Source organism: Lissotriton helveticus, chromosome 3_1, assembly GCF_964261635.1.
Source record: "Lissotriton helveticus chromosome 3_1, aLisHel1.1, whole genome shotgun sequence".
NCBI lineage: Eukaryota > Metazoa > Chordata > Amphibia > Caudata > Salamandridae > Lissotriton > Lissotriton helveticus.
Genome location: NC_136061.1, coordinates 1,258,294,490 through 1,258,318,786, shown reverse-complemented (window position 1 = coordinate 1,258,318,786; position 24,297 = coordinate 1,258,294,490). Strand labels below are relative to the sequence as shown.

At 45.6% G+C, this 24,297-nt stretch overlaps 1 protein-coding gene across 1 annotated transcript; it reads right to left on the bottom strand.

Annotated features, from left to right (window-relative positions):
• Window positions 1-4,206: 4,206 nt before the first annotated feature.
• Window positions 4,207-21,063, bottom strand: LOC144824927 (uncharacterized). The gene is made up of 2 exons (XM_078683885.1): window positions 21,019-21,063; window positions 4,207-7,196 (listed from the first exon to the last, which is right to left on the bottom strand). Exon 2 carries the CDS (start codon window positions 7,067-7,069, stop codon window positions 5,999-6,001), a length of 1,071 nt encoding a protein of 356 aa, XP_078540011.1. The 5' UTR covers window positions 7,070-7,196; window positions 21,019-21,063; the 3' UTR covers window positions 4,207-5,998.
• Between the last annotated feature and the right edge of the window lie 3,234 nt (window positions 21,064-24,297).

Genomic DNA, 24,297 nt, shown 5'->3' with positions numbered 1-24,297 from the left:
AGGTGTTGCTGGGTTGAGGTAGATAGTAAGGAAATATTCACACAAGGCGTATGCGCTGTCACCTGCAGGGTGGGGAGCAAAGGGTTAGTGGCATGAATACAATTACATATGTGAGGATGACGTTCAAAATTAGGTATAAGTATGTACCTAGTAGGTGTCCCTCTCCAAATTCCCAGGTGAGCAGACACCTGTGGATGCCACTGTGTCTGAATATGTAGGCGTTGTGTGTGCTCCCAGGAAATTGGGCTACAATGTCTGTAATGATGTACTTGGCATTGCAAACGACCTGCAAGTTTATAGAGTGATAGGACTTCCGGTTACAGAATATGTATTCATTGGCTGAGGGGGGACAGATGGGGACATGCGTGCAGTCAACGCATCCTATAACATGGGGAAATTGTGCCACCTGGTAGAAGTCCCGTTTGGTCCAGTTCAACTGCTTTGGGGTTGTGGGGAACGTGATGTGGGTATATATCATTGTCAGCATGGCATCTAGGAATTTGCTGAAGAAGCGTGAGAGTGCGCTTTGCGATATGCCTCCGGCAACCGCTACAACCCCCTGGAAAATTCTAGATGCCAGCAGGTGCAGGCTGCATAAGACCTGTATGTGCGCAGGGATGGCATTGGTCCTACAGGTCTGGTGCTGCAGTAGTGGTTCCAGGTGAGCAATTGGGCGCATGATCATGGCACGATTCAGTCTGCACTTGTCATAAATTTCGTCCTCATTCTGTCCCAGCAATGTGATACGCACGCTGAATACCCTATCCTGGATCCTCCTCCTGCACTGTGCTGCTGCATTGATTCTTATCCTCCTAGCAAGCTCGTAGATGGCAGCCATTTTGGATAACATACAGGGTCTCCAGGGGCATATTTGAAGGGTTTCTGATTGCATCCACCTGTTGGAATGTTTTTTTTTTTTTTACCTTTCACCAACTTTACCTCCTGGTTGAGATTCCCCTTATTCTGCTCATGCTAAATATTGATTTTGTGGATTTTCGGTATTAGCGAATTTTGATGCATTGTGTTGCGATTTATTACTTGCGATTCGCTATTTCCGGGAGCAAATGCATTTCTCGGTATTAACAAATCGCTTTTTTGCGATTTGGTAATTTAGCGCGTGGGTTTATTTGCGATTCTTAATTTTATTTGGAATTGGGGTTGATGCATTGGGAAATCAGGTTTTGAGTTTAGTAATGGGCTGTTTTACTGATTCGCTATTTTACCGAGAGCAATTTTGATTGATGCATGTGCCAGTAAGTTGTCTGTCCAACCAGCTTGTGTTAGAAAAGTCACAAAAAATGCAGGGTCAATAACCGCAATCTAGTTAGGTAAAAGCGAGTCTGGATATTTGAGGTAAATTTGCTGTTGGGCCGCAAATAAACACAGAGGACCTGCTACGTATGTTTGCCCTGCCATAATGTGACTCTTTAATAATTCTTTTTGTATTCTCATGAATACTTGCAGGGCAATCAAAATAATGTCCCAGACCCAACTTATGAAAGTTGTCCCTGACAAAAGATAGCCAGGGAATAGCTAATACACCATCAAGGTTAAGACAGTCTATGATAATATCTCTTGTAAATGTTAGTTTACTAACATTTTTATGGCTTTTATGGCCCATAAAAGTAGGGGGGCAATGTTTATAGAATCTTCAACAAAGTCAAGACCCAACTCATAATGACAGAAGTTAGTGGGGGCACCCTTTAGAACCATCAACAGCCTTTTAATAAATGTATTCTTCATAGCTTGCAGCTGGCTGCTGTTGTGGTGCCCTCAAACACCTGCACTGTATGTTACCACCGGGACACATTTGGAACCATCAACAGCCTTTTAATAAATGTATTCTCCATAGTTTGCAGCTGGCTGCTGTTGTGGTGCCCTCAAACACCTGCACTGTATGTTACCACCGGGACACATTTGGCCTTGTAAATTGTAACAAGCTCAGTCACAGGTTTTTGCTCTAGTTCAGATGCAAAATGAAAAAGTCCCTCAACCACCCTACTAGCATTATGCATTCTTGATGTCACAAGCGAATCCCATTTCAGCTTGTTGTTAAAAATATTCCCTAGCTAATTAAAAGTTTTCATTTGATCAATTCTCATTGAGCCAACTGCATGATTTTTGTTTTTTGTTGTTTCAGATCCACAGACCTTCACGTAAGATTTCACAAAATTGACCTTTACGTCCAGCGATAGGAAAAAAAACGAGAAAGCATCACGAGATTTTTGAAGGCCATTTGCAGTTAGGGCCACGAGGATGGTATCGTCCGCATAAGAGAAGAGCGGAACTTGGATGCTCCCAATGCGTGGGCAGTCAAGATTTTTCTCTGCCAGAAATGCTTTTAAACCATTAGTATAAATTATAAAAAGAAAAGGTGCTAGTATGCATGCCTGGTGGGCACCCTCTGTTGATTCAATAGGCCTAGTTTTTTCACCATTGGCGCTATGCTTTAAGATGTAGAGGTGTGGAGCCTATGGAGGAGACAGACCAGGTATAGTCATTTATATATTCCAACATTCACATATACTGCCTTTCACATATGTAGTTACTCACATATGTACCACTGAGACATCCATTCACTCACCAACACACCCATACACACACTCACCCACACATACAGCCCTTCACACATGCGCTCTTGACCCCATATACCTAGTGAATAACCCAGTCACACGTCTATGCACAGAGTCACACACCCCCCCCCACTCACCCACACAGTCACTCAGGCACCCATAGAGGTACTGTAACAACCAATCAATAACCCATATAAACACTCATGTAGCTACTCACCAACCCATGCAGCCGCGTACAAACCAACAAACAGCTTGATACAGACATTCACACAGATTAGTCACTAACCCATGCATTTAGTAAAACTCACTTATACAGTCAGACACGCACCTACTATATCATCTATTCAGACACTTATATACCTACTCATTCTTCAATACACCTTCGCATATATATATATATATAGGTAATTTTCTGGGATTTAACCCAAAACTTTTGTTTAGATGGTTACGATGCAGTGTTATTTGTAACATCATGGTAGCGCATAGTATGTTTACCATGTCTATTGCACCGTTGTACATATCTCTACGTTGATTGGCTATTGCCATATGCATGTGCACTTTAAATTTCTGCTATTCCGCCCTGGAATGCCATGTGACCAAGGCCTCTGGGAGGCCGAAACGTTATGCTGTCCGTGTGTTGCAGAATAAACTAATTTACTCACGGAAACTTCTGGGTCTGCTGTTTTCTGATGGCGCTGCCGTGATATTGATACCCCAGCGCTGTTTTGAGAGAACCCGTGTGGATATATATATATATATATATATATATATATATATATATATATATATATATATATATATATATATATATATATATATATATATATATATATATATATATATATATATATATATATATATATATCTATATAAAACATATTTGCACTTTACAGAAACACACAGTCACTGGATGATGTCATCAGTGATATAATCAGTGATATAATCAGTGATGTCATTTGAGATCTCATCAGTGATGTCACTGACCATGTCATGAATGATGTAATATGTGACATCATCAGCAGTGCATTGCGGGAGCATGAGTTATAGTTAGCTCAACTAACTAGAACGGACGGGTTTCTCTGGTTTTGTACGAGTGAAATGTCCAACTAACTATAACGTCCCTTAAATCTTGGTTTTTATTAGTGTGTGTGTATATATATATATATATATATATATATATATATATATATATATATATATATATATATATATATATATATATATATATATATATATATATCAAACAAACAATTAGTTCATAATGCGCTCTCGGGCAGAAACGACAGAAGGACCCAAATTACTGGATATGCTGTTTATTTACACTAGTGTAAATAAACTGCATATCCAGTAATTTGGGTCCTTCTGTCGTTTCTGCCCGAGAGCGCATTATGAACTAATTGTTTGTTTGATGGATTGAATTTACCGGACTGCTTCGCCGGGATTTGGGCCAACTTTCACGGGTCCCAGCGCTCCGGAAGAAGCGTTTACTTCTTGGACATATATATATATATATATATATATATATATAAAGCTCAAATTCTCCGTATTTCCAAGAATTACCGCACTCACAGGGGGATGTTTTCGCAAACTTCTTTATTTTTTTTTAACAGACGCGTTTCAGCGTCAAGCCCTCTCCTCTTCGATGTTCATGACACCTCAAAGATGGCGTGCTAATAAAGTTTTCGTGTTGCATAAATGAAAATCAAGAAAAGACAAAACCACCTTAGCAAATAATAAGCGCCATGTTGGAATTCACACGCGCATTTCCAAAACGCACAACTACAATACAGTATTATATACATTCTTGTGCTGATGTTTAAACGTAATTCTGCCGAAAATCGGCAACATTAATTTTGCAAAGGGGTAAGGCTTACAGCATTACGCCGTGGATCGGCTCATATCCCTATATTGCAAGCAGGTAGGGAATGACACGTCATCCTTGTCAAACAAACAGCGACATAAAATTCACAAGCTATATAGACAGATTGCATTCGCAATAAATTATCGCAGATACTCTAATACTGATTACTATTAAATATAGCTAATCAGATAATGTAAACATTCGTTTCCAAGGAGGTGTCAGAATCAAAATCTCGCAGTGGATCGGCTAGTGTCCCTTGCTAAAACAATATTTCTTTATCATTTCATAACTGCCAGAGCCAAATTCATTCAATCTTGGGTGCAGCAGCAACAATACAGTTATTATTCATGTCAGTATTAAAACACTAAATGAGTACATAAACATTCTCATCATATTTAAAGAATTCGTATAGTGGTGTTTCTCACAGACAATGAATATAGTCAGCTTGAATCACAACAGAGCAGAAACCAGAATAAGTAATATAAAAGCGGGTCAAAAATAATAATCTGCTACTTTCCCAAATGCATCGCTAACTCCTCTCCACTATTCAGTCCCTTTGGAAATTTGGACATGAGATCAATGATATATCTGGATTCCAAACGCCGTAATTTGCGTAGCCTGTCACCACCTCAGATGTTATTGGGAATGAAATCCAGACCAAAATACTGAAGTTTGCCTCTGTCGCTCTGATGGAATTAAACGAAATGTCTTGCGACAGGATAGGCAGGATTAGCTTTATCTATTGCCCTCAGATGTTCTAAGATTCTGATCTTGAGCTGGTGTATAGTACTGCCTATATAGCGTAATCCACAAGGGCAAACTAAACAGTAAACGGCGTACGATGTACTGCACGTTATGAATTTGGTGATTTCCTTAGATATCCCTGTTTCTGGTAAGTTGTAGGTCAGAACATGTTTACTTGCAGCGCAAACCTTGCACCTGCTGCAGGGAAAGAAGCCTTTCATCTCATTCAGAGTTTCTGCTCTAGATGTAACCTTTTCTGCGTGGCTCCTCACTAGCAAGTCCCGTAAGGACCTTGCTTTTCTAAATGTAACCAGAGGATGTGCTGGTATATCATCCTTAATGATGGTATCAGTTTTTAGGATATGCCAATTTTTTCGGAGCATCTTTCTGAGATGGTTGGCTTCAGAGGAATAGGGAGTAATCATACGAAATTTGCCTTCTGTACTGGTGTCTTTGTTCTTAGGTTTATCCATGAGAAGTTGTGCTCTGGGACTCTTTCTAACCCTCCTAAGGGTTTTCTCTAGAGAGCCTTGATCATAGCCTCTCATATTGAACCTGCTTATGCACTCTGAGGCAGCCGCCTCGAAGTCCTGATCCCGGGAGCTATTTCTCCGTAATCTCAGGAGCTACCCATACGGTATACTCTGGATCAATTTCGGGGGATGGTTGCTGATTGCACAAAGAATTGAATTACCCGCAGTTGGTTTGCAGAAGAGTGCAGTGTGCAATCCTCCATTATCAAAAAACACCTTCATGTCCAAGTAGTCCACTGCCACTGGACTAATGGTACCCGAAAAGTGCAAGTTGTACTCGTTATCATTTAGAACATCGATATACTGATGAGCCGTGCCCACCGTCTCTTGCCACACAATGAACAGGTCATCGATATACCAATGCCACTGTACAACTCTTCCACTGTCCTGCCCTTGATATTGCCTGGGCACCCGCTCCTCCACCAGCCAACGAACAAGTTTGCATAGCTGGGGGCAAAGCAGGTACCCATAGCCGTGCCTGATACCTGCCTGAAGAATTGGTCCTCAAACAGAAAGATGTTATTAGTGAGGCAGAACTCAACAAACTCAAGTAACATAAGGTTATGTTGTGCAAAACGCAACTGCCATTGTTCCAGGTAATATCGAATAGCATTCATACCATACTCATGCTTAATACAAGTATACAGACTCGTAATATCTAACACCATAAGCAAGTAGGTGGAGTCCCAAGAAGTGTTAGCAATCTTGTTCAGAAAGTCTTTAGTATCTTTAGTGTATGATTGAAGTTGGGCTACAAAAGGAAACAGATAGTTATCAATAAACATAGACATATGTTCCATCAAACCATTCACTGAAGACACAATTGGTCTACCATGTGGATCTTGGCTGTCCTTGTGTAGTTTTGGAAGATGGTAGAAAGTAGGGATCATAGGATTATTGCTGTGAATAAATAAATGTTCCTCCGTCCCTAACATGGATCTGTCGTACCATTTCCGTACAAGCTCATCATATAGTTTCGCAATATGCTTATATGTCTCATTGTTGGTACTTTGGTAGTATTTTTCATCAGACAGCTGCCGAATTGCCTCTTTCCGATACTGATCTCTGATAAGAAGGACAACGTTCCCACCTTTGTCCGATGGTTTAATGATGACTGTAGGGTCCCTCAAAAGATCCTGTAATGCTTTTCTTTCAGCCGGGGTGATGTTGCCCGCATGCACAGCATTAGTTTGCTTCATTCTAAAGCTTAAAAGATCATTGGTCATTGCCTCAGAGTACACATTAATTGTGTCCCAGGGCATCTGGGGGTTGAATACGGAGGATGGTTTGAAGGGACTCTCCTCCCTCTCCTGTTCAATCGCCTGCTCCATTGCTCTCTCGGCCATGTTCATGTTCATAGCTGGATGTTCATCTCGTGCTGCTCTCAAATCTTCGAGAAGTTTTATTCCTGCTAGGTCATTTCCAGTCAGAATGTCAGTGGCTGTTAGTCTTTGTGGCAATACTCTAGTATATTTAGTATGTGATCTTTAAAAAAAAAAATGTATTAGTCATTTTCAAACAAAACGATAAACAGCATACAGGGATGCAGTACAAAGCATGCAGGCCAGTATCAGTACATTATAATAAGTCAATGTTTCCGGTTGGGACACATTAGGGCTACATATGCAATCATAATGGGGCAATTCATTCAATGAGGAAAAAAAGAGAAGAGCAGCAAGGGAGTACTTGGCAATATAGTCATATATAAAACATATTAGTCATCCGTCCATGAATAACAAGAGTTCAGCTAGTGGATACAGACAATAAATAGGTCGTGAGGGGTGACCAAATGTCACGTGGTTGCGACAAGGTAGGCAGCTCTTCAGCATAACATACAAACTGGTCACGACAATAGCTCAGATCCTGCAGCCATAATTTAGTAGGGGAGCCAGTCTGTTCTCCCAGCACATAGAGACCCTCCGCTTGGCCATCAGTAACGCAATGGCCACAAACCGCCTGTAGGAAGCTTTAACACAAGTAACCAGGCCCAGGGGACACAGCTGTGGGGTACAGACCAAAGGGAGCTCAACCATCGAACATACAGTCTTTACAACAGATTCCCAATATGAGAACACCTTGGGGCATTCCCATGCCAAGTGATAGAAATCTGCGCCAAGCTTACCGCAGCGTCTGCAGGCATCTGTATCCCGTAAACCATATCTGTATAATTGGACAAGTATATAGTATAGTTGATGTTAATATTTGAAGTGGACCATCCTTAAATTACCTTTAGTTGTCAAGTGCCCTGTCAGACGGCAGCAGTCCACCCAATCAACATCCGACATGGGACGTGGCAGAGCAGCATTCCATTTATGTAAGGCGGCTACCCCTGAGGCAACCACCTCCCTCTGCGACACCTGAAACAATCTCGTGACCAGTTTCACCCTAGAGGTAGTGGTGTATATGAGATGCAGTGCGCCTAGCGTAGGTGGCTCATCAGGAAATTGTGGGTATAGGGCACGCATGGCTGACTGCAGTCTAGTGTAAATGAAAAGATGCATAGTAGCGATATCGCTACCAGCAGCCAGTGACGTTGATGTGATGAAGTGACCACCAGGATACACATCCCCCATTTTCACCATATTCATGTCTTTAAGGGACCTCAGTGCACCCGCCTCAGTAGTAACCGAGATACAAGTGTGATGTAAAAGAGGCATACTAGGGGAAAAGGGGCAGCTTCTGCGCTCGCTTTCCCAGGTCCTGCCACGCTTTAACCGTTGTGCGAAACGTGTCAAACTCCCCTTTTTCGAAAACCGTGTGGGTATTAACTATCATGGCCTTGTGTGGTATGGGATGCACAGCGCCTGCCTCGACTGCAATATGAGGGATGTAGGCCGGGTCCTGCTGCCAATAGTACGCAAAATGGGCCTGCGCACACAAGTAGTATAGATGAAAGTCTGGCGCCGTAAAACCACCTTGCTCATAGGGGAGCGTAAGCATTTCCCACTTGAAGCGAGGCTTCTTACCCCCCCATGCTAGCGTGATCAAAAGGGAGCGGAGCGACTAAAAAAAATGGCGTGTCAGGGGGACAGGGATATTTAAAAATAGGTACAAAAAGCGTGGCAGTTTCACCATTTTCATTAATGCTATACGGTTAGCGAAGGAGAGAGACAGATTAATCCAGCGGGTTATCTGCTCTTCAAGGCGTGTAATGGCCGTGCCGTAGTTAGCCCGCACCACTTCCTGCGGGTCACGATGGAGCCAAATACCTAAATACTTTACTGTATCGGTACACCATACCAGGGGAAAGTCTAAGACCATGGGGGACGTGCAATCCGTAAGGGGCAGGATCATTGATTTGGACCAATTTATTCCAAGGCTGGAAAACCACCCAAAGTGGACATATTCCCGGAGGAGAGATGCCAGGTGTAGGGCAGCTCGCGCACATACAGCACCATGTCGTCGGCATACATGGAAACCGCCATGGGGCGTTGCAAGAACCGCAGGGACGCCTGGGCATGGCGCTGCCGCAGGATGCATGCCAGTGGTTCAAGAAGAAGTGTGAATAGCAAGGGGGAGAGCGGGCAGCCCTGACGTGTACCACGATGAATGTGGACTATCTCAGAGAGGCTACCATTGACCCTCACCCGCGAAGAAGGTTGTGTGTAAAGCAATTTTATCCAATTTGTAAAAACAAAAAGGTACCCATATACGATACAGAATGGCAAACATGTAGGACCAGGAGACTGAATCAAAAGCCTTGGCGGCGTCAAGGAGTACTGCCACCACCAGCAGCGTGGGTTCTAGGACATGCATGACTGCGAAGAGCGTCCGCAAATTATGGGAGGTGGAGTGGGTGGGAATTAAACCAGATTGATCCGGTAACACCATAACCGGAAGGAGCAACTGCAATCTGGTCGCCAGAACTTTTGCAAAAATGTTAACATCTGTATTAATTAGGGATAGTGGTCAGTAGGATTTGCACCTATCCGGCGGCTTGTCCGGCTTGAGGAGCGTGACCATCAGTGCTTCACGCAGAGTTGGAGGTAGACATTGGGACTCATACGCCTCTTCATACACCTGCTGCAAATAGGGGGCAAGGATGTCGATATAGGTTTTATAAAATTCTGCTGGCAGGCCATCTGTGCCGGCCGACTTGCCATTCGGGAGGGCTACAATGGCGTCCCGTATTTCACCCAGGGTGATGGGATGCATTAAGAACTCCTGCTGCCCTCTAGAGAGCCACACTAGCGCTATATCTTCCAAATATTGTTGCAGCTCTACTTCGTCAGCGGCCGGGCGGGGAGCGTACATGTCTGTATAATAAGTGGCGAATGCCTGTAATATATTAGGAGTGTCATAGTGAGTAAAATCATCAACCGTTACCGCACTAATCGTGTATGCCTTGCTCCCATATTCTATGATACGGGCAGCTAGTGCCCTCCCAGGTCTGCCACCCTCCCCATAGTATCTGGCCCTGTTTCTGCGGGACAGGTGCCGTATTTCCTGGTCAGCTACTTCATTATATTCAGCAACTTTTTCTTTTATGAGTGCGAGCACAGAAGGGTCAGGTGAGTTTTCATACCGGCTCTCTAGCCCCTTCAGATCGCGCTCCAGTGTAGACATGGTACCTCTGAGAGACTTAAGAACCCCAGGCTGAAGACCAATACAAGCCCCCCGTATGGTCACCTTAAAAGCCTCCCATAGTGTACCTGCAGAGTCAACCGATCCTTTATTGTGGGCGAAATAGTCAGTAATGGACTCCCGAACACCCTCACAAAACACTAGGTCTAGAAGGGAGGTGGACTGCAGACGCCATTGGAAAGGGGGAGGAGTATAGGCAGGTAATGCCATACGAAGGAGCACAGGGGAGTGATCAGACAAGGTTCTGGGCAGGTGCTCAACCTGTAATATCCTATCAGTAATGTCTTGGGAGACTAACCAGAAGTCTATGCGGGACCAAGCTTGCCGGGCATAGGAGTGGCACGTGCCCTCTTTTTGACAGGGATGTCGTAATAGCCAGATGTCTATAAGCCCCAGTGTCAACATACCGTCATGCAGTGCTGCAGCTGCCTTCTTAGGGGTCGGTTCTGTCATAGACATTCTGTCCATGGCGTGGTTCAGTGTCACATTAAAATCACCCCCACATATAACAGTGCAAGGAGGTAATTTCTAAAGTTTCCCCCAGAGTGCGTCATAAAAAGGGGGATCGTCAATATTAGGGCCATACACATTCACTATTACCATTAACGCGCGGTATAGCGTCCCATACACTATTATATATCTTCCATCCACATCTTCCTCCACAGAGATTGGTACAAAGGGGATCCCTTTTTAAATCAGAACCATTACCCCCGTGCATAGGAGGAATAGGACACAGCTAGCTTTACCACAGCCCATCTGGTGGCAACGGTAGACACCGCCTGCTTCTTGAGATGCGTCTCCTGCAAGAGGGCAATCTGGATATGGTGACGATCCAGATATGATAGCACCTGACGCACTTCCTTCGAATTATTGAGCCCCTTTACATTCCAACTAAGCCAGGATACTGTCTTACCATTGGAATTAGTCATAATCTGCCCTTATTTTATTTATTTTATTTATTCAGCTAATAAAGCTCACTATCACCTTGCAGGCATCCTGGCGCTGACTGGCTCATGAGAAGGCAGAAGAAAGTGTCAGGACAGGAACAAACGTCTAGGTCTTGGGAAACAGCCAGGTTTTTACACTTTTTCTAAAAAGGAGCAGCTCCCTGATTTGCCTGATCTCCCAGGGGAGTCTATTCCACAGTTTGGCCGCTGCCACCCCAAAAGATCTTCCCCCTGACCTAGCTTTCCTGAACCTTGGTACTCTCACCAGTCTAGCCGATGAGGAGCGAAGCAGTCTTGTTGGAGTGTACCAGTCAAATTTTGTTTGCATCAGTACAGGTCCTATCCCATGCAGGGCTTTGAAAACGAGGCAGAGGGACTTAAATTGTACTCTCTGTCTCAGAGGGAGCCAGTGGTGTTCTGACAGAGCTGCTGAAGCGGACGATCTTCTGGGCAGCCCTTATACTAATCTAGCTGCAGCTGATTGAATTCTTTGTAGCCTATCCAGCAGAAAACTAGGGGATTCGAGCAGGAGTGCGTTGCAGTAGTCAAGCCTACTAAGAATCGTACATCTTGCCACTTGAGCACGTGTATGAGAGGGTAATAACGGCAAGATTTTCCGAAGAGACCTAATGATTGCAAAGCAGCAGGATGTAGTTTTTTCGCAACCTGAGCTTCCATAGTAAGCTTGTTGTCAAGCGTGATGCCCAGATTGCGGACCGTTTCCACCGGCTGAACTTTGTTCGAAGTTCCAGGAGGCCAGAAATTACCAGGAAGGTGACGAGGGATCCTATTCCCTGCACAGAAAAGCACCTCAGTCTTTCCTGCATTGAATTGAAGGGAATTGTTTTGTAGCCAACAGGCCGTATCCCGCAAACAGTTGTGAAATACCTCCACCGATGTCGAATCCTCTCCCTCAAAGGAGAGGATCAGCTGAGTATCATCCGCATAATTTATAGTGTTGATCTTATGGAGCATATGTCTGTGATAACACCTATAAAGTGTCCTTGTACCACCACACTATAACCACATACTGCTGCCAATGCACGATCCATAACACATTGTTCCCCAACAGCCCCACCCTCCCACTCCAGCAGTTGAAACACGCTGTGACAATCCCATGTACAACAAAAAAAGAAAAAAACCCTGAACATGTTGCATAGCTGACCAAGCATACAATAAGGATTCGTAAAAAGAGAACATCTCAACCCAGACACAGAAGCGTGCCCTAACAGAGGAAACAACTTAGTGGGGAGCTTCCATATGGTGAAGCGCTAGGAGCCGGCGGCACCCTGCAAAAGACAGGGTGGGTTGAGATATAGAGTGATAGGCTGTTCAGTCCATGTCCCATGATGACTAAAGTGGCTCCAGACATAATAGAGCTCTTGTAACAACCCTCATATCCTGGCTAAGAACCCAACAATTTCCAAAATAAAACCAACAAGAGCAATTCGGATGAGGGAACAAGGCACCTGCACTGGAACATAATAATATATCTGAGTTATACAGCAGACCAGAGTAAGTATTTCAGTGCAGTGCGTGGGGATAACCTGGCCGTCAACAGCATCAGTAGAGAGCAATAGATGACAAAAAAAGGAAAACCTGGCTCACATGATCAGACCTCAGAGTCCGAGTCTTCACCTTTGTCACGTCTCGACAAGCGTCTTTCCAGCTGGCGAACACACTGAAGCGGCTCCTTGGGTGTCGAGAAGATACGAGCCTTCCCATCATGCTGGATTCGCAGGCGGGAAGGGTATAGCATTGCATATTGGATATGCAGGGCTTGCAACATTTTCTTGACAACATGGAACTCCCTGCGCGTCTGCTGCACCGCCACTGTGAAATCAGGAAACTGCTCCACTTTCATACCTTGATAGTTCAGGCTGTCCTTTTCTCTCGCCAGACGTAGCGCAGTGTCCCGATCACGATAGTTTAGCAGTCTGGCTATGATAGGTCGGGGAGGCGCTCCTGGGACAGGCCGGGCAGCTAAGGAGCGATGTGCTCGTTCAACAATGAACACTTTCGAAAAGTGTTATGCCCCCAGAAGGGAGGTAAGTAGCGTTTCCACATAGAGTTCCATAGGCCCGGTGTTGGTCGTCTCCGAAATGCCAATTATGCGCAGATTGTTCCTTCGGGACTGAGCCTCAATGTCCTCATTTTTAGCTTTGATGGCCTCCAAAAGCTTTTCCATACTTGCACAGAAGGTGCTGACTGCTGCAACTCGGTCTTCTGTAGTAGAGAGGCGCTGCTCGGCCTCAGCGATCTGCGCACTGTGTTTATCCAGTTTTGGCGCCATTGTGTCCATACGCAGGTTCAAGTGATCTATTTTTGCGTCAATGGTGTGGAGGCTTTGTTGCATTGCCATCATCAGACGCTCCAGCTTTCCACCAGTGCCAGGCTCTGTTACAGCGTCAGATATGGTTGGAGAGTAAGATTTAGTGTTTTTTTTAGATTCAAAGTTCAATTTTCCTTGTTGTTTATCTGTTCGCCCCATGATGAGGTAAGAGGGCCGGCCAACACACTCCATGAGGGCAAGCGCAATAAAACAGCAGCTGAGTGTGCTGATGAATGTGGGCGCTAGCCAGGTCAAGATCCAGTGGCAGCTGGGTGATAAGGTAGGTAAGGCAGCCAAACCAACTGATTGATTCCAGGTTCAGTGCTCCCAGACACACAAAGCCGAGCACACTCAGAGCCAAAATGGCCTAAGGACGATCAAATAGCAGCAATACAGTGTGGGCACCAGGAAAAGGCACACTCTGAACTATCTGACACTGGGGTGTGGGTGGCCTGCAACAAACTCTACGTTAGCAAGGCTCCCACTGCACAGAGGAGGGCCCCCAGCATGTACCTCGCAGCTATTCACTACACAATGGAGCACTTGAGCAATCACCCAGAGCAGACCTCGTGGCGGGCGCCCCCAGCAGAGTAAAAGGAAAGGCTCACAGACGTTTGGAGGAGTGACCACAGTGTATAATCAAAGCACCGGTCTCAAACGGGGCAATATTGTCTGGATCGGAGAACACATAAGATAATAAAAGTTGGACTCCACTGATAACGGGCCCGGGGACTTGCTGCAGCAGATGACAGGTATGGCGGTGGAGGAGGCAGGCCCCCCAGCGAAGAATCCGGCATGCGGGCGGGATGGAGGCAGTGCGGCGGCAGATCGTGGAACAGGTCAGGCCCTCCGGCCGGCAGCAGAAGCACTCCATCCTCAGCCAGGGAATGGGCTTACTCGCCGCAGCGGTCAGGCACGAAGCTGTGGGGCAGAGGGCCTACCTTCACGGTGCAGGCCCACAGGCTTCAGGTGTCGCAGGAGCCAGTAGCAGCAGCAGATGACAGTCATGGCAGTGGAGGAGGCAGGCCATTGCAGCGCAGAATCCGGCATGCTATGGAGGTAGGAGCAGAAGCCGCCACGGGCTTGAGGGGGGCAGCACAGCGGCGAGTCGTGGAGCAGGTCGGGCCCTCCGGCCGGCAGCAGAAGCACTCCGTCCTCAGCCAGTGAATGGGTTTACTCGCCGCAGCTGTCAGGCGCGGAGCTGTGGTGCAGGCCCACAGGCCCGAGGTGTCACAGGAGCCAGCAGCAATTACGACAGCCAGGACGCCACCTCGCAGTGCTTCAAGAGGTAACTCGGCTCACTGCAGTGCTCCACATCATACGACCCCAGGGCAGCAGCAACACAGCAGACAGGTCATTAGGGAGAGCACAGCAGAGCCGCCATTTCGCGCCAATACGTCACATACGGCAAATGCAGGGCCACAGGCAGGCAGTCCACAGTTGAGGGGTGTCAAACTAAGCCATACAGGGTAAGAAATATAAATCTGTGCCTGAAAGCTCCGGATGGCGCCAGCTAATCAGGATAATTTCGGGCGATTTGGCCCGAAATAGCAGCGGCGTACTTTTTTAAAACTCACTCACTACTCACCCATAGTCCTCCTGGACCCTTGGACACCCAGGCTCCCCGTGCCTCCCCGGTCCACCACAGGATTTTCCCGATTGTTGTGGAGGGAGGAGCGGAGTGCGGAGCACTTCCGGGCAAGAGGGGAGGAGGGGGCGGACCTTCACTGGCAGCACCCTACAAAGCCTGACACTCCGCGCTCGCATAGCGGAGGCAGGCACAGTGAGAGCAACTACGAGACCGGTACCTGACCAACTTTTTAAAATTGTATACTTGTGACAGATTTAAGTCATTGTTTTTAAAAATTGCACGGGGGGATTTAGCCCGAAATAGCAGCGGCGTACTTTTTAAAACTCACTCACTACTCACCCATAGTCCTCCTGCACCCTTGGACACCCACGCTCCCCGCGCCTCCCCGGGCCACCACGGGATTTTCCCGATTGTTGTGGAGGGAGGAGCGGAGCGTGGAGCACTTCTGGGCAAGAGGGGAGGAGGGGGCGGACCTTCACTGGCAGCACCCCATTTTACCGGATGATCTTCACCACGAGTAGCGGACGCGCGTAGCGGACGCGCGCAGCGGGCGCGCCGCCTGCGCGCCAAACGCAAGCCCGTCTGCGCCGTACGCGGCCGGCCGGGGCCTGGGGCCACAAACCCTGACCCGGCGGAGCATCTAACACGGATAAAATACACCAAAGAAGTGCTCTTAAAATGGAATCAACTAAATAATGCTAACTGCAGACATACAATACAACTTGACACAGGGGAAACTACATGTAGGCACTGTAATACCACATTCAGCTGTCAAGCACACCCCACAGGCAAAGCAAAATTACAACTGGCGCTCCTAAACTGTAGATCCATGGCAAAACACAAATATGAAATCCACGACCTACTAGAGGAGAACGAACTAGATGCCTTGTTTCGGACCGAAACATGGCTTAATGACGCCTCAATACCTGATGTGATAGACGCCATCCCGATTGGCTACGTCCTAGTTAGACAAGACAGGAGAGGTCAGAGAGGAGGAGGAATCGCCATAATCCATAAGGATAAGATAAAATGCGAGGTCCAACAAAGTGACCTAGAGAGTTGTGAGGCCCTCTTCTTTACCTTAACAATAACAGATGACACCACTATTACAGGGTTCCTTATTTACCGCCCACCTGGACAAGCAACTACATTTATGACAAGTTTGGGGGATAAAGTGGTCCACCCAGCATTGAGATATAATAAATTTATTGTTTTAGGGGATCTAAACATACACTTTGACAAGGAAAATAATAAAGAAGGAAACACTATCTGCAAAGACCTTCTTGCATTAAATCTTACACAGAAGGTAGAATCACAAACCCACCAAGGGGGACACATCCTAGATCCACTATTCACCAACTGCCCTGATATTGAAGTGGGAACACCACACCCACTCCCGTGGTCTGACCACTACCTAGTTCCTTTCACCCTACCGTCTCAGAAAATGGAGGAACAGGAATGTACCAACCCAATCACTACTAGAAAATGGGCAAAATTCAACTCTGCCTCTTTCTCGCGCACTCTCATGAAACAGAAACCCATACTGGACAAGGACATTAACATAGCTAATAACCAGTTAGAGAGCTGGATTAGAAATGCCCTTGATGAAGTAGCACCCTGGAGCACTGGATTCCCTAAGAGACCTAAAACAACCGCACCCTGGTACAATGATGAACTAAGGAAAGCTAGGAAAATATCTAAAAAGGCAGAAAGAACCTGGAGGAAAGACTACTGTAATAAAGCCAAGGAAGAGTACAAAAAAGAACTTAAAAACTACCACACACTTATCAAGAAAGTTAGACGTGAATTCTACACACACAAAATAGATACTGCCGATAACTAACACAAAGAGTTGTTCTCCATCCTAAAATCCCTTAAAACTCAAAAAGAAAGGACAGCTGATATTCCAGACACCAAAGAAAGCTGTAACGAGATAGCCGAGTTTTTTTCTAGTAAAGTAACAAAAATATACGAGACCTTTCCAGCAGAGGCAAGGCTAGGGACTACCGAACAGGATGAGGAACCTGTAGCACTAATTAAGTCCCCTCTAGAGAGGTTTAATATACCAGAAAGCACGGAATTAGAAGCCATAATAAAAGGAATAAAATCAGGCTCACCAAGAGACCCAGCACGACCGAAGAAAATCTTGGAAGGGCTAGAAATCATCCAACCTTATATTGAAGAACTCATTACGTACTCCTTCAAAACAGGCGTAGTCCCAACAAAATGGAAGCAAGCAATTGTTAGGCCACTGAAGAAAAAACCCACCCTGGAGTACACTAGGCTGGACAACCTGCGCCCGATCTCACTACTTCCTTTTGTGGCAAAAATCGCAGAGAAAATTATTAATAAACAAATAGTTGAGCACATAAATGCTAACGACCTATTCCATCCATCACAGTCAGGGTTCAGAATAGCACATTCAACAGAGTCAGCATTGCTTATGGCAACGGAGGCTCTGAGGCAACACGTTGATGAAGGTCAAACGGCCGCGCTGATTCTATTAGACCTCAGCGCGGCGTTTGACACAGTCTCACACCCAAAACTACTTCAGAGACTGGAATCCTGCGGCATTAGAAGTACAGCCCTGAAATGGCTGGCCTCATTCCTAGACAAACGTAGCTTCCAAGTGGCCCAAAAAACACACCTGTCCGAAAGCTACCCCTACCCAAGGGAGTCCCTCAGGGATCAATTCTGAGCCCCACACTCTTTAATCTGTATGTGGGGCCACTAGCGGAACGTGTGGAGAAGCATGAAGTGACAATAGTATCCTATGCGGATGATACGCAACTTATTGTCAGCTATCCCAAACCAAAAATCAGGCAAAAACCCGCTTTGCTAGTTGTCTTAAGGAAGTAGCTGACTAGATGTCAAACCACTGCCTTCGTCTAAACGGGGATAAAACGGAGTTACTAGTGGTAGGAAAGTCACCTACCATTTGGTCATCTGCGTGGTGGCCGGAAGAACTAGGACAAGTCCCCTTCCCCAAGCAGGAGGTAAAGAACCTAGGCATATGGCTAGATCACAAACTATCCTTCGATAACCAAATACAGAAGGTAACCGTGAAATGCTATGGCATCATAAAAACTCTTAGGAAAGTCATAGAGCTACTTTCAGCAAAAACAAGAAAGACCATAGTCCATGCAGTCATTACATCTCAACTGGATTATGGAAATGTTCTGTACCTTGGGGCCTCAAAACAAGGCCTAGCCAAACTGCAACGCGTGCAGAATGCCGCCGCACGTTTGGTGCTCAGTCTCCCTAGGAAAACAAACACTAGGAAGGCTCTGGACAACCTTCATTGGCTTCCAGTGGATAAAAGAGCCAAATTCAAGGCATTGTGCTACTGCCACCGCATACTTGCACAAAAAGGCCCTAAATACCTGCAACCTCTGCTGATAAAATACGTTCCTGGACGCAACCTTAGGTCCACGGACTTAGCACTGGTAAAAATCCCCAGAGTCTTCAAAGCTGGCACAGGAGCCCGCTCTTTCAGGTTTCTGGCAGCAAAAAATTGGAACGCCCTACCAATCACGTTAAGACTAGAACCCAGCGAGAAAGTGTTCCGTAAACAGCTAAAGACCTGGTTATTCTCCAACACGGAGGACAAAATGTAAAAGTACCCAGCTACCGCAGTCTCTATTCTGACATGCCTCAGCGCAGGGACAAACCGTTGGTGTAACCATGCGCTCTATAAATGAATAAATATAAATATAAATATAATGGGCGGATTAATATCTCGACCGGCAGAGCAGCACTAAAATGCGGCCATCTTCCTCCGGGCTCTCTAGCGCACCCCCTTTAGTATGTGATCTTAATTTAAAATACTTATGTAGCTTGAGTTTCTGTATGAAACTAAAAAGGTCTATTGTTCTGTTATGTTAAGTGGGATTTGTAAAGCGCGCTGACACCGTGGGTTTCCTGCCGCTATTCGAGTCCGAGTGTATTCCAGATGACTGCTAGGGCAAAAAGTCAATCCAAGACTCAAGAGTTTGGTTTCAGTAACTGTGAGACATCTATTTGTTAGATTGACTACTGTTAGATTTATTGTTTCCATTAGCATCTGTTGATTTTCGTTTTGTTTCTGTTTGTCCAAGTCTGCGTTCTTCCTCTTCCTGCCCCCGCCTGCTCTGCTGGATTTTCCGTGGGATCCTCCGGGGGTTTGTTTTTTCCTCCCCGTAACCAGTACTGCCGAATGATTTTGACCACGTCGTGAAAAGGGACAGCACTCCCTCTCCCTTCCACTCCGCGATGTGCTTGGTCATCACTCGAGTCATTCTCAGTGACCTCGGACTCAGAAGTTTCTACACGCAGTTCTGTGGTTTGCTGCACTCTCCAGTGCACTTCTTTTCTAGGGGCATCAAACTTCTTAGCGAATGTTAGAACTCGCCCCTGCAGGTAGTCATTCTCATCACAAGTATATTTTTCTTGTTTCCTGGCTTTTATTTTTTGTTCATACTTTGTCACTCTTAGCTTCATTTGCCCTTTCAGTTCCTCTACCCGGCTTGTATCATCCTCCTTGCTCAGGTCCTCTTCTAATACCTTGATTTCCGCCAATGTCTTATCCCGATCACTGCAGGCATATTGGACAAGGATTTTTAGAGTCCCTTTGCAATACTGGGCCGTGTGTTCCGCCTAATCAGTGAGAAGTTGAGGATCCGGGTTTTCATAAGATGGCACTGTGTATACCCTTAATCCTCTGGGAACACGCTTATCCTCTATGTAACTCTACAGACTGGTGGCCTCCTACCATTTGCGGACCTCGCGTTCATACAGTCTCTCCATTTTAGTTAATATGTCATTCAGTTTGCTGCTCTGCTGCGATACCGCTAGTACTGCACGTGTGGCTGCTGCACCTTGCACCTAAACATATCTCTCGCCACTTCGCGGCGTGTGCTCTCGCAGAACATGCCAGTTCCTATAGTGTCTATCTCACAAACAAGAAGTTTGCTACGCACACCCCCCTAGCGCCTTGCTGCCTATCTCCGCTGTGGCTCATGTGCCCGGGCTCACCGTAGGGACTCGTTGTGGGACATACCCGGCTTGATGCTTCCTCTGTAATCCTCCAGTTCGGTCCGTGCAGTGACATATCCTCGCCCAACAGCTGCGGCGGTGCTCTGTAATAGTTACGCAAAATGCTCCGTCTCCACTCTCCTGACGGTGCACTCCCAGGCGGGTGCCTGTTGCGGTAGTGGAATGCCGCTTAACATGAAGCTCAAATTCTCCGTATTTCCAAGAATTACCGCACTCACGGAGGATGTTTTCGCAAACTTCTTTATTTTTTGTTGAACAGACGCGTTTGGGCGTCAAGCCTTCTTCGGTGTTCATGACACCTCGAATATGGCGTGCTAATAAAGTTTTCAAGTTACATAAATGAAAATCAAGAAGGGACAAAACCACCTTAGCAAATAATAAGCGCCATGTTGGAATTCACACGCGCATTTACACAACGCACAACTACAATCCAGTATTATATACATTCTTGTGCTGATGTTTAATTGTAATTCTGCCGAAAATCGGCAACATTAATTTTGCAAAGGGGTAAGACTTACAGCATTACGCCGTGGATCGGCTCGTATCCCTATATTGCAAGCAGGTAGGGAATGACACGTCATCCTTGTCAAACAAAGAGCGCCATTAAATGCACAAGCTATATAGACAGAGCGCATCCGCAATAAATGATCGCAGATGCTCTAATACTGATTACTATTAAATATAGCTAATCAGATAATGTAAACATTTGTTTCCAAGGAGGTGTCATAATCAAAGTCCAAGTGACACGTTTCGTGCTACAAGCACTTCATCCTGGGCTTGTGGACTGCAACCAAGAACAAACGGCTGTTTTGCGCTCACCTGTTATACTTTGATCCTTGCCCCTGTGGGTGTGGCCATCCGTAGTGCAAATAACAGCTCCAGGAGTCTCACTGTTTGTTAACAGCCCCGCAGTGACGCCAGGTGGTGTGACAGCGTTTGGGACAGGAGCTGTGTAATGGCTGCATGAACATGATTGTGCATTCAAGGGAATGTACCGCAATCCACTGGGGCTTTCATAATCATTATCATCAAAAATCTTTATTCGATCCAAAGAATCATCAAAGCGTATAAGACAGGTCTTTGTACATATTGTAATTTACATTCATCTAAAAATAAGCATAAAAACATATTATATTTACAAGGTCCTAAAATACAAGACATATATTCTGTTTGATATTACTTATTTTAGTCTTAACCCCTATTGTACTTAATTTGATTAAAAATCTTTCCAATACAGTACAAAGATAACAGTTCAATTAGCACGAGCGGACCAATTTGGACTCCACTACTGCTAGGATTTTCGGATGATTCCCGCTACAACCATTAAGATTAAAAGTGCATACAAAATTGTAAAAATTCGTTTTTTAAACTTTTTAAATTCTAAGCCCATTCCTATATCTAATGTGACTGACAGCTAACAAAAATGTACTAACGCCAAATACAATGAGTTGGCCACTGTCAGTTTTTAAAATTCTAAGGAACTCTAAGTAACTCCTGATGTTCAAACTTCTGCACAGAGGCTTAACCCACTTAAGTCTGGAGCTAGCATAAAAATAAAACATGCACAGTATCCTCATTAGCACCTAATGTACACAGTGAGCATCTTGGATTACTGGCCCACAGTTGAACTTTTGCCCATTTAGCTGTAAAAGCAGTAACTTGTAATGTCTCATACCTGAATTTCATATAACGGGACTTTGTCAGTTGGGTTTCAGTCTCATCTAAAAAGGGCTCAAAGCTCGGCGTCAGTTTAAAAAACAAAAATTGAGTTGTCAGTCTCCCCATCTCAAATCTATATACTGGGAAATTTATAACGCACTTTGTGCGTTATGAATTTCCCAGTATTTAGATTTGATCTCTCTCTTTGAATCAGGGGTGAACAGGCTCGGGGTTGCCCAATTCGGCTCAAACCTAGATCAGAGAGCCATTTGCGGATGTAGGGCAACCAGGGAAGAGTGACAAAAGACATCCAGATGCAGTAGCTCCCTCAGGGTCTGCCTGTAGATCTCTAACTCCTCCGTTGTCCAAATTCTGATCCAGTAGGCCAATAACCTCCATACAGCAAGAAATCCTATTCTTTTTATCCCAATATCATATGTAAGAGGGATCATCTGGGTATTTTTGGGCTTGGTGTCAGCATTCTCATGATTTTATTTTCCCCTATGATGAGAGGCTGTAGGTTTTCTCCCCCCCCCCCATAGCTCAGATCCATAGAGTGTAGCTGATTGAGCTCTGGCTTTATAAACGTCTAATGCAGGAGTAATGGCCTTTGATGAGGTAGAGTGCTGTTTCTTCACTACAGGAATAGAGTTCTACATTAGGATTGTATTTGACTTATTTATTTGAGACTTCCATGTACGTTTTGAGTCTAGTGTAACACCCAGATGTACAAAATTTGAGACACCTTCCAAAAGCTCCCCGTTCAATGTTAATTTTTTCCGGAAGTTTTTATGTGGGTTGATAGCTATGTATTTAGTTTTGTTGGTGTTTATCTCAAGTCCCTTTGTCTTGCAATAAATATCAAGGCTATGAAGTAAGTTTTGGAGACCCTTATGTGTTTATGACAACAGTATTGTGTTGTCTGCAAAGGTGAGAGCACAAATATGGGTACCGCCAAGCTTGGGGGAATCGTGTGAAGCTTAGTGTAGATGTTCTACCATGTCGTTTACATATAATAGGAACAGGGTTGGCATCAGGACACAGCCCTGGTGCACCACTCTCCTAATCGGAATTTCTTCACTGGGGCTTTCAAAAACATTTAATTTTACTAATGAACTTTTGGCTACTGACTTGCTCCCCTGATGCGGCTCGGGCCGCAGGGGTGATCTCGGTTCTCCTTCCGCAATGAGGGGTAGGCTCCCTCTTAATTTCAAATATAAAGCGGGGTAGGCACCAGTGATTTTAGACACAAGTAAAGCGGGGTGGGCACTCGCTCAGGACGCATCCATCAACATAAGCATAAATCAGCGGGGTGGGCTCTTGTTTGATCACAAAGCATGAGGGAATCCCTACACTGGGGATTCCCTCTCACTGAAGGGCAGCTCAGCGCTGCAGAGACCTTGTGCTCCTTTTCTGGGGAAAACAAAGAAATTACAAATGATAGCGTTCCCTGGTGCTAGATGCAAGAGTCCTGCTTGAAAAAGAGTAAGTCCTTAGAGATGAAGGGGCAATGCAGGGCACAGGGAGGCAAGCCCTCATGGTACCCCCCCCCCCCTCCTGGGCCCAAGCAGCAGCACGCCCCAGCAGGATTCAGGAACCAGAACTGAACAACTTCATGGGGTCACAGCCCCTACATTTATCCCCAGATTATCTTTGTCTGTTAGTGCAGAGCATGGGGGAACCAAATGCAACTGGTTCAGGGGCTAGGTGATCAGACACACCACAGGGGGTGATGCCAGCATTCACTAGGGCAGGCACCATCCTATTCAGAGTCAGGGGATTACCCCTCCCGCTACTCCTAGCCCAGATGTCCTATTCAACCCAGCGCTCACTCACCCTGCCCCTCCTGGAGCCACACACACCTCCCAGCCCCTGTCACTCACAAGCCAGATATGCAATTCACATCAGGCAGGCAGACAAATACAAAACAGAAATGCTAACTTCTAAAAGTGGCATTTTTCCACCAGTCATCATAAATCTGTGCACACCATTGCGCAGCATTTATTCTCACGATTTCATACATACTAAATTTGACCACGCTGCTCCTCTCATACCAGGAATTACCATGGACACACTTATCCCCAATTCATTCCTATGGGAGGGCAGGCCAAATTCATCAAATGTGCACAGAGAGCGTACACACTTTACACTTGATCACAGTGCTAAAGTGCAGAGAGGCCTAAAACCACCAACATCATGTCAGAACTTAAGGCAAAAAGTTTAGGGGTGAACCTGCCAAAAAGGGCCAAGTCCAACAAAGTCCCTTTGGTGGCCCGGATGAGTTGGTGGTGCTTGCGGCTAGCGTTCTTTAGGGCTCCGTGGCTGTCCGATGTTTGTTCGTGGTGCCACTTTTTCTCAAGTCTTCGGCAAGTCCGCTTGGATTCATGGAGGTCCATGGTGAACCAGCTGGCTTTTCTGTCGGTTCGCCTGTTTGAGAGT

Bases quoted from the DNA above. Each gene is read 5' to 3' on its own strand.
- LOC144824927 (XM_078683885.1), bottom strand. From the start codon at position 7,069: ATGAACATGAACATGGCCGAGAGAGCAATGGAGCAGGCGATTGAACAG.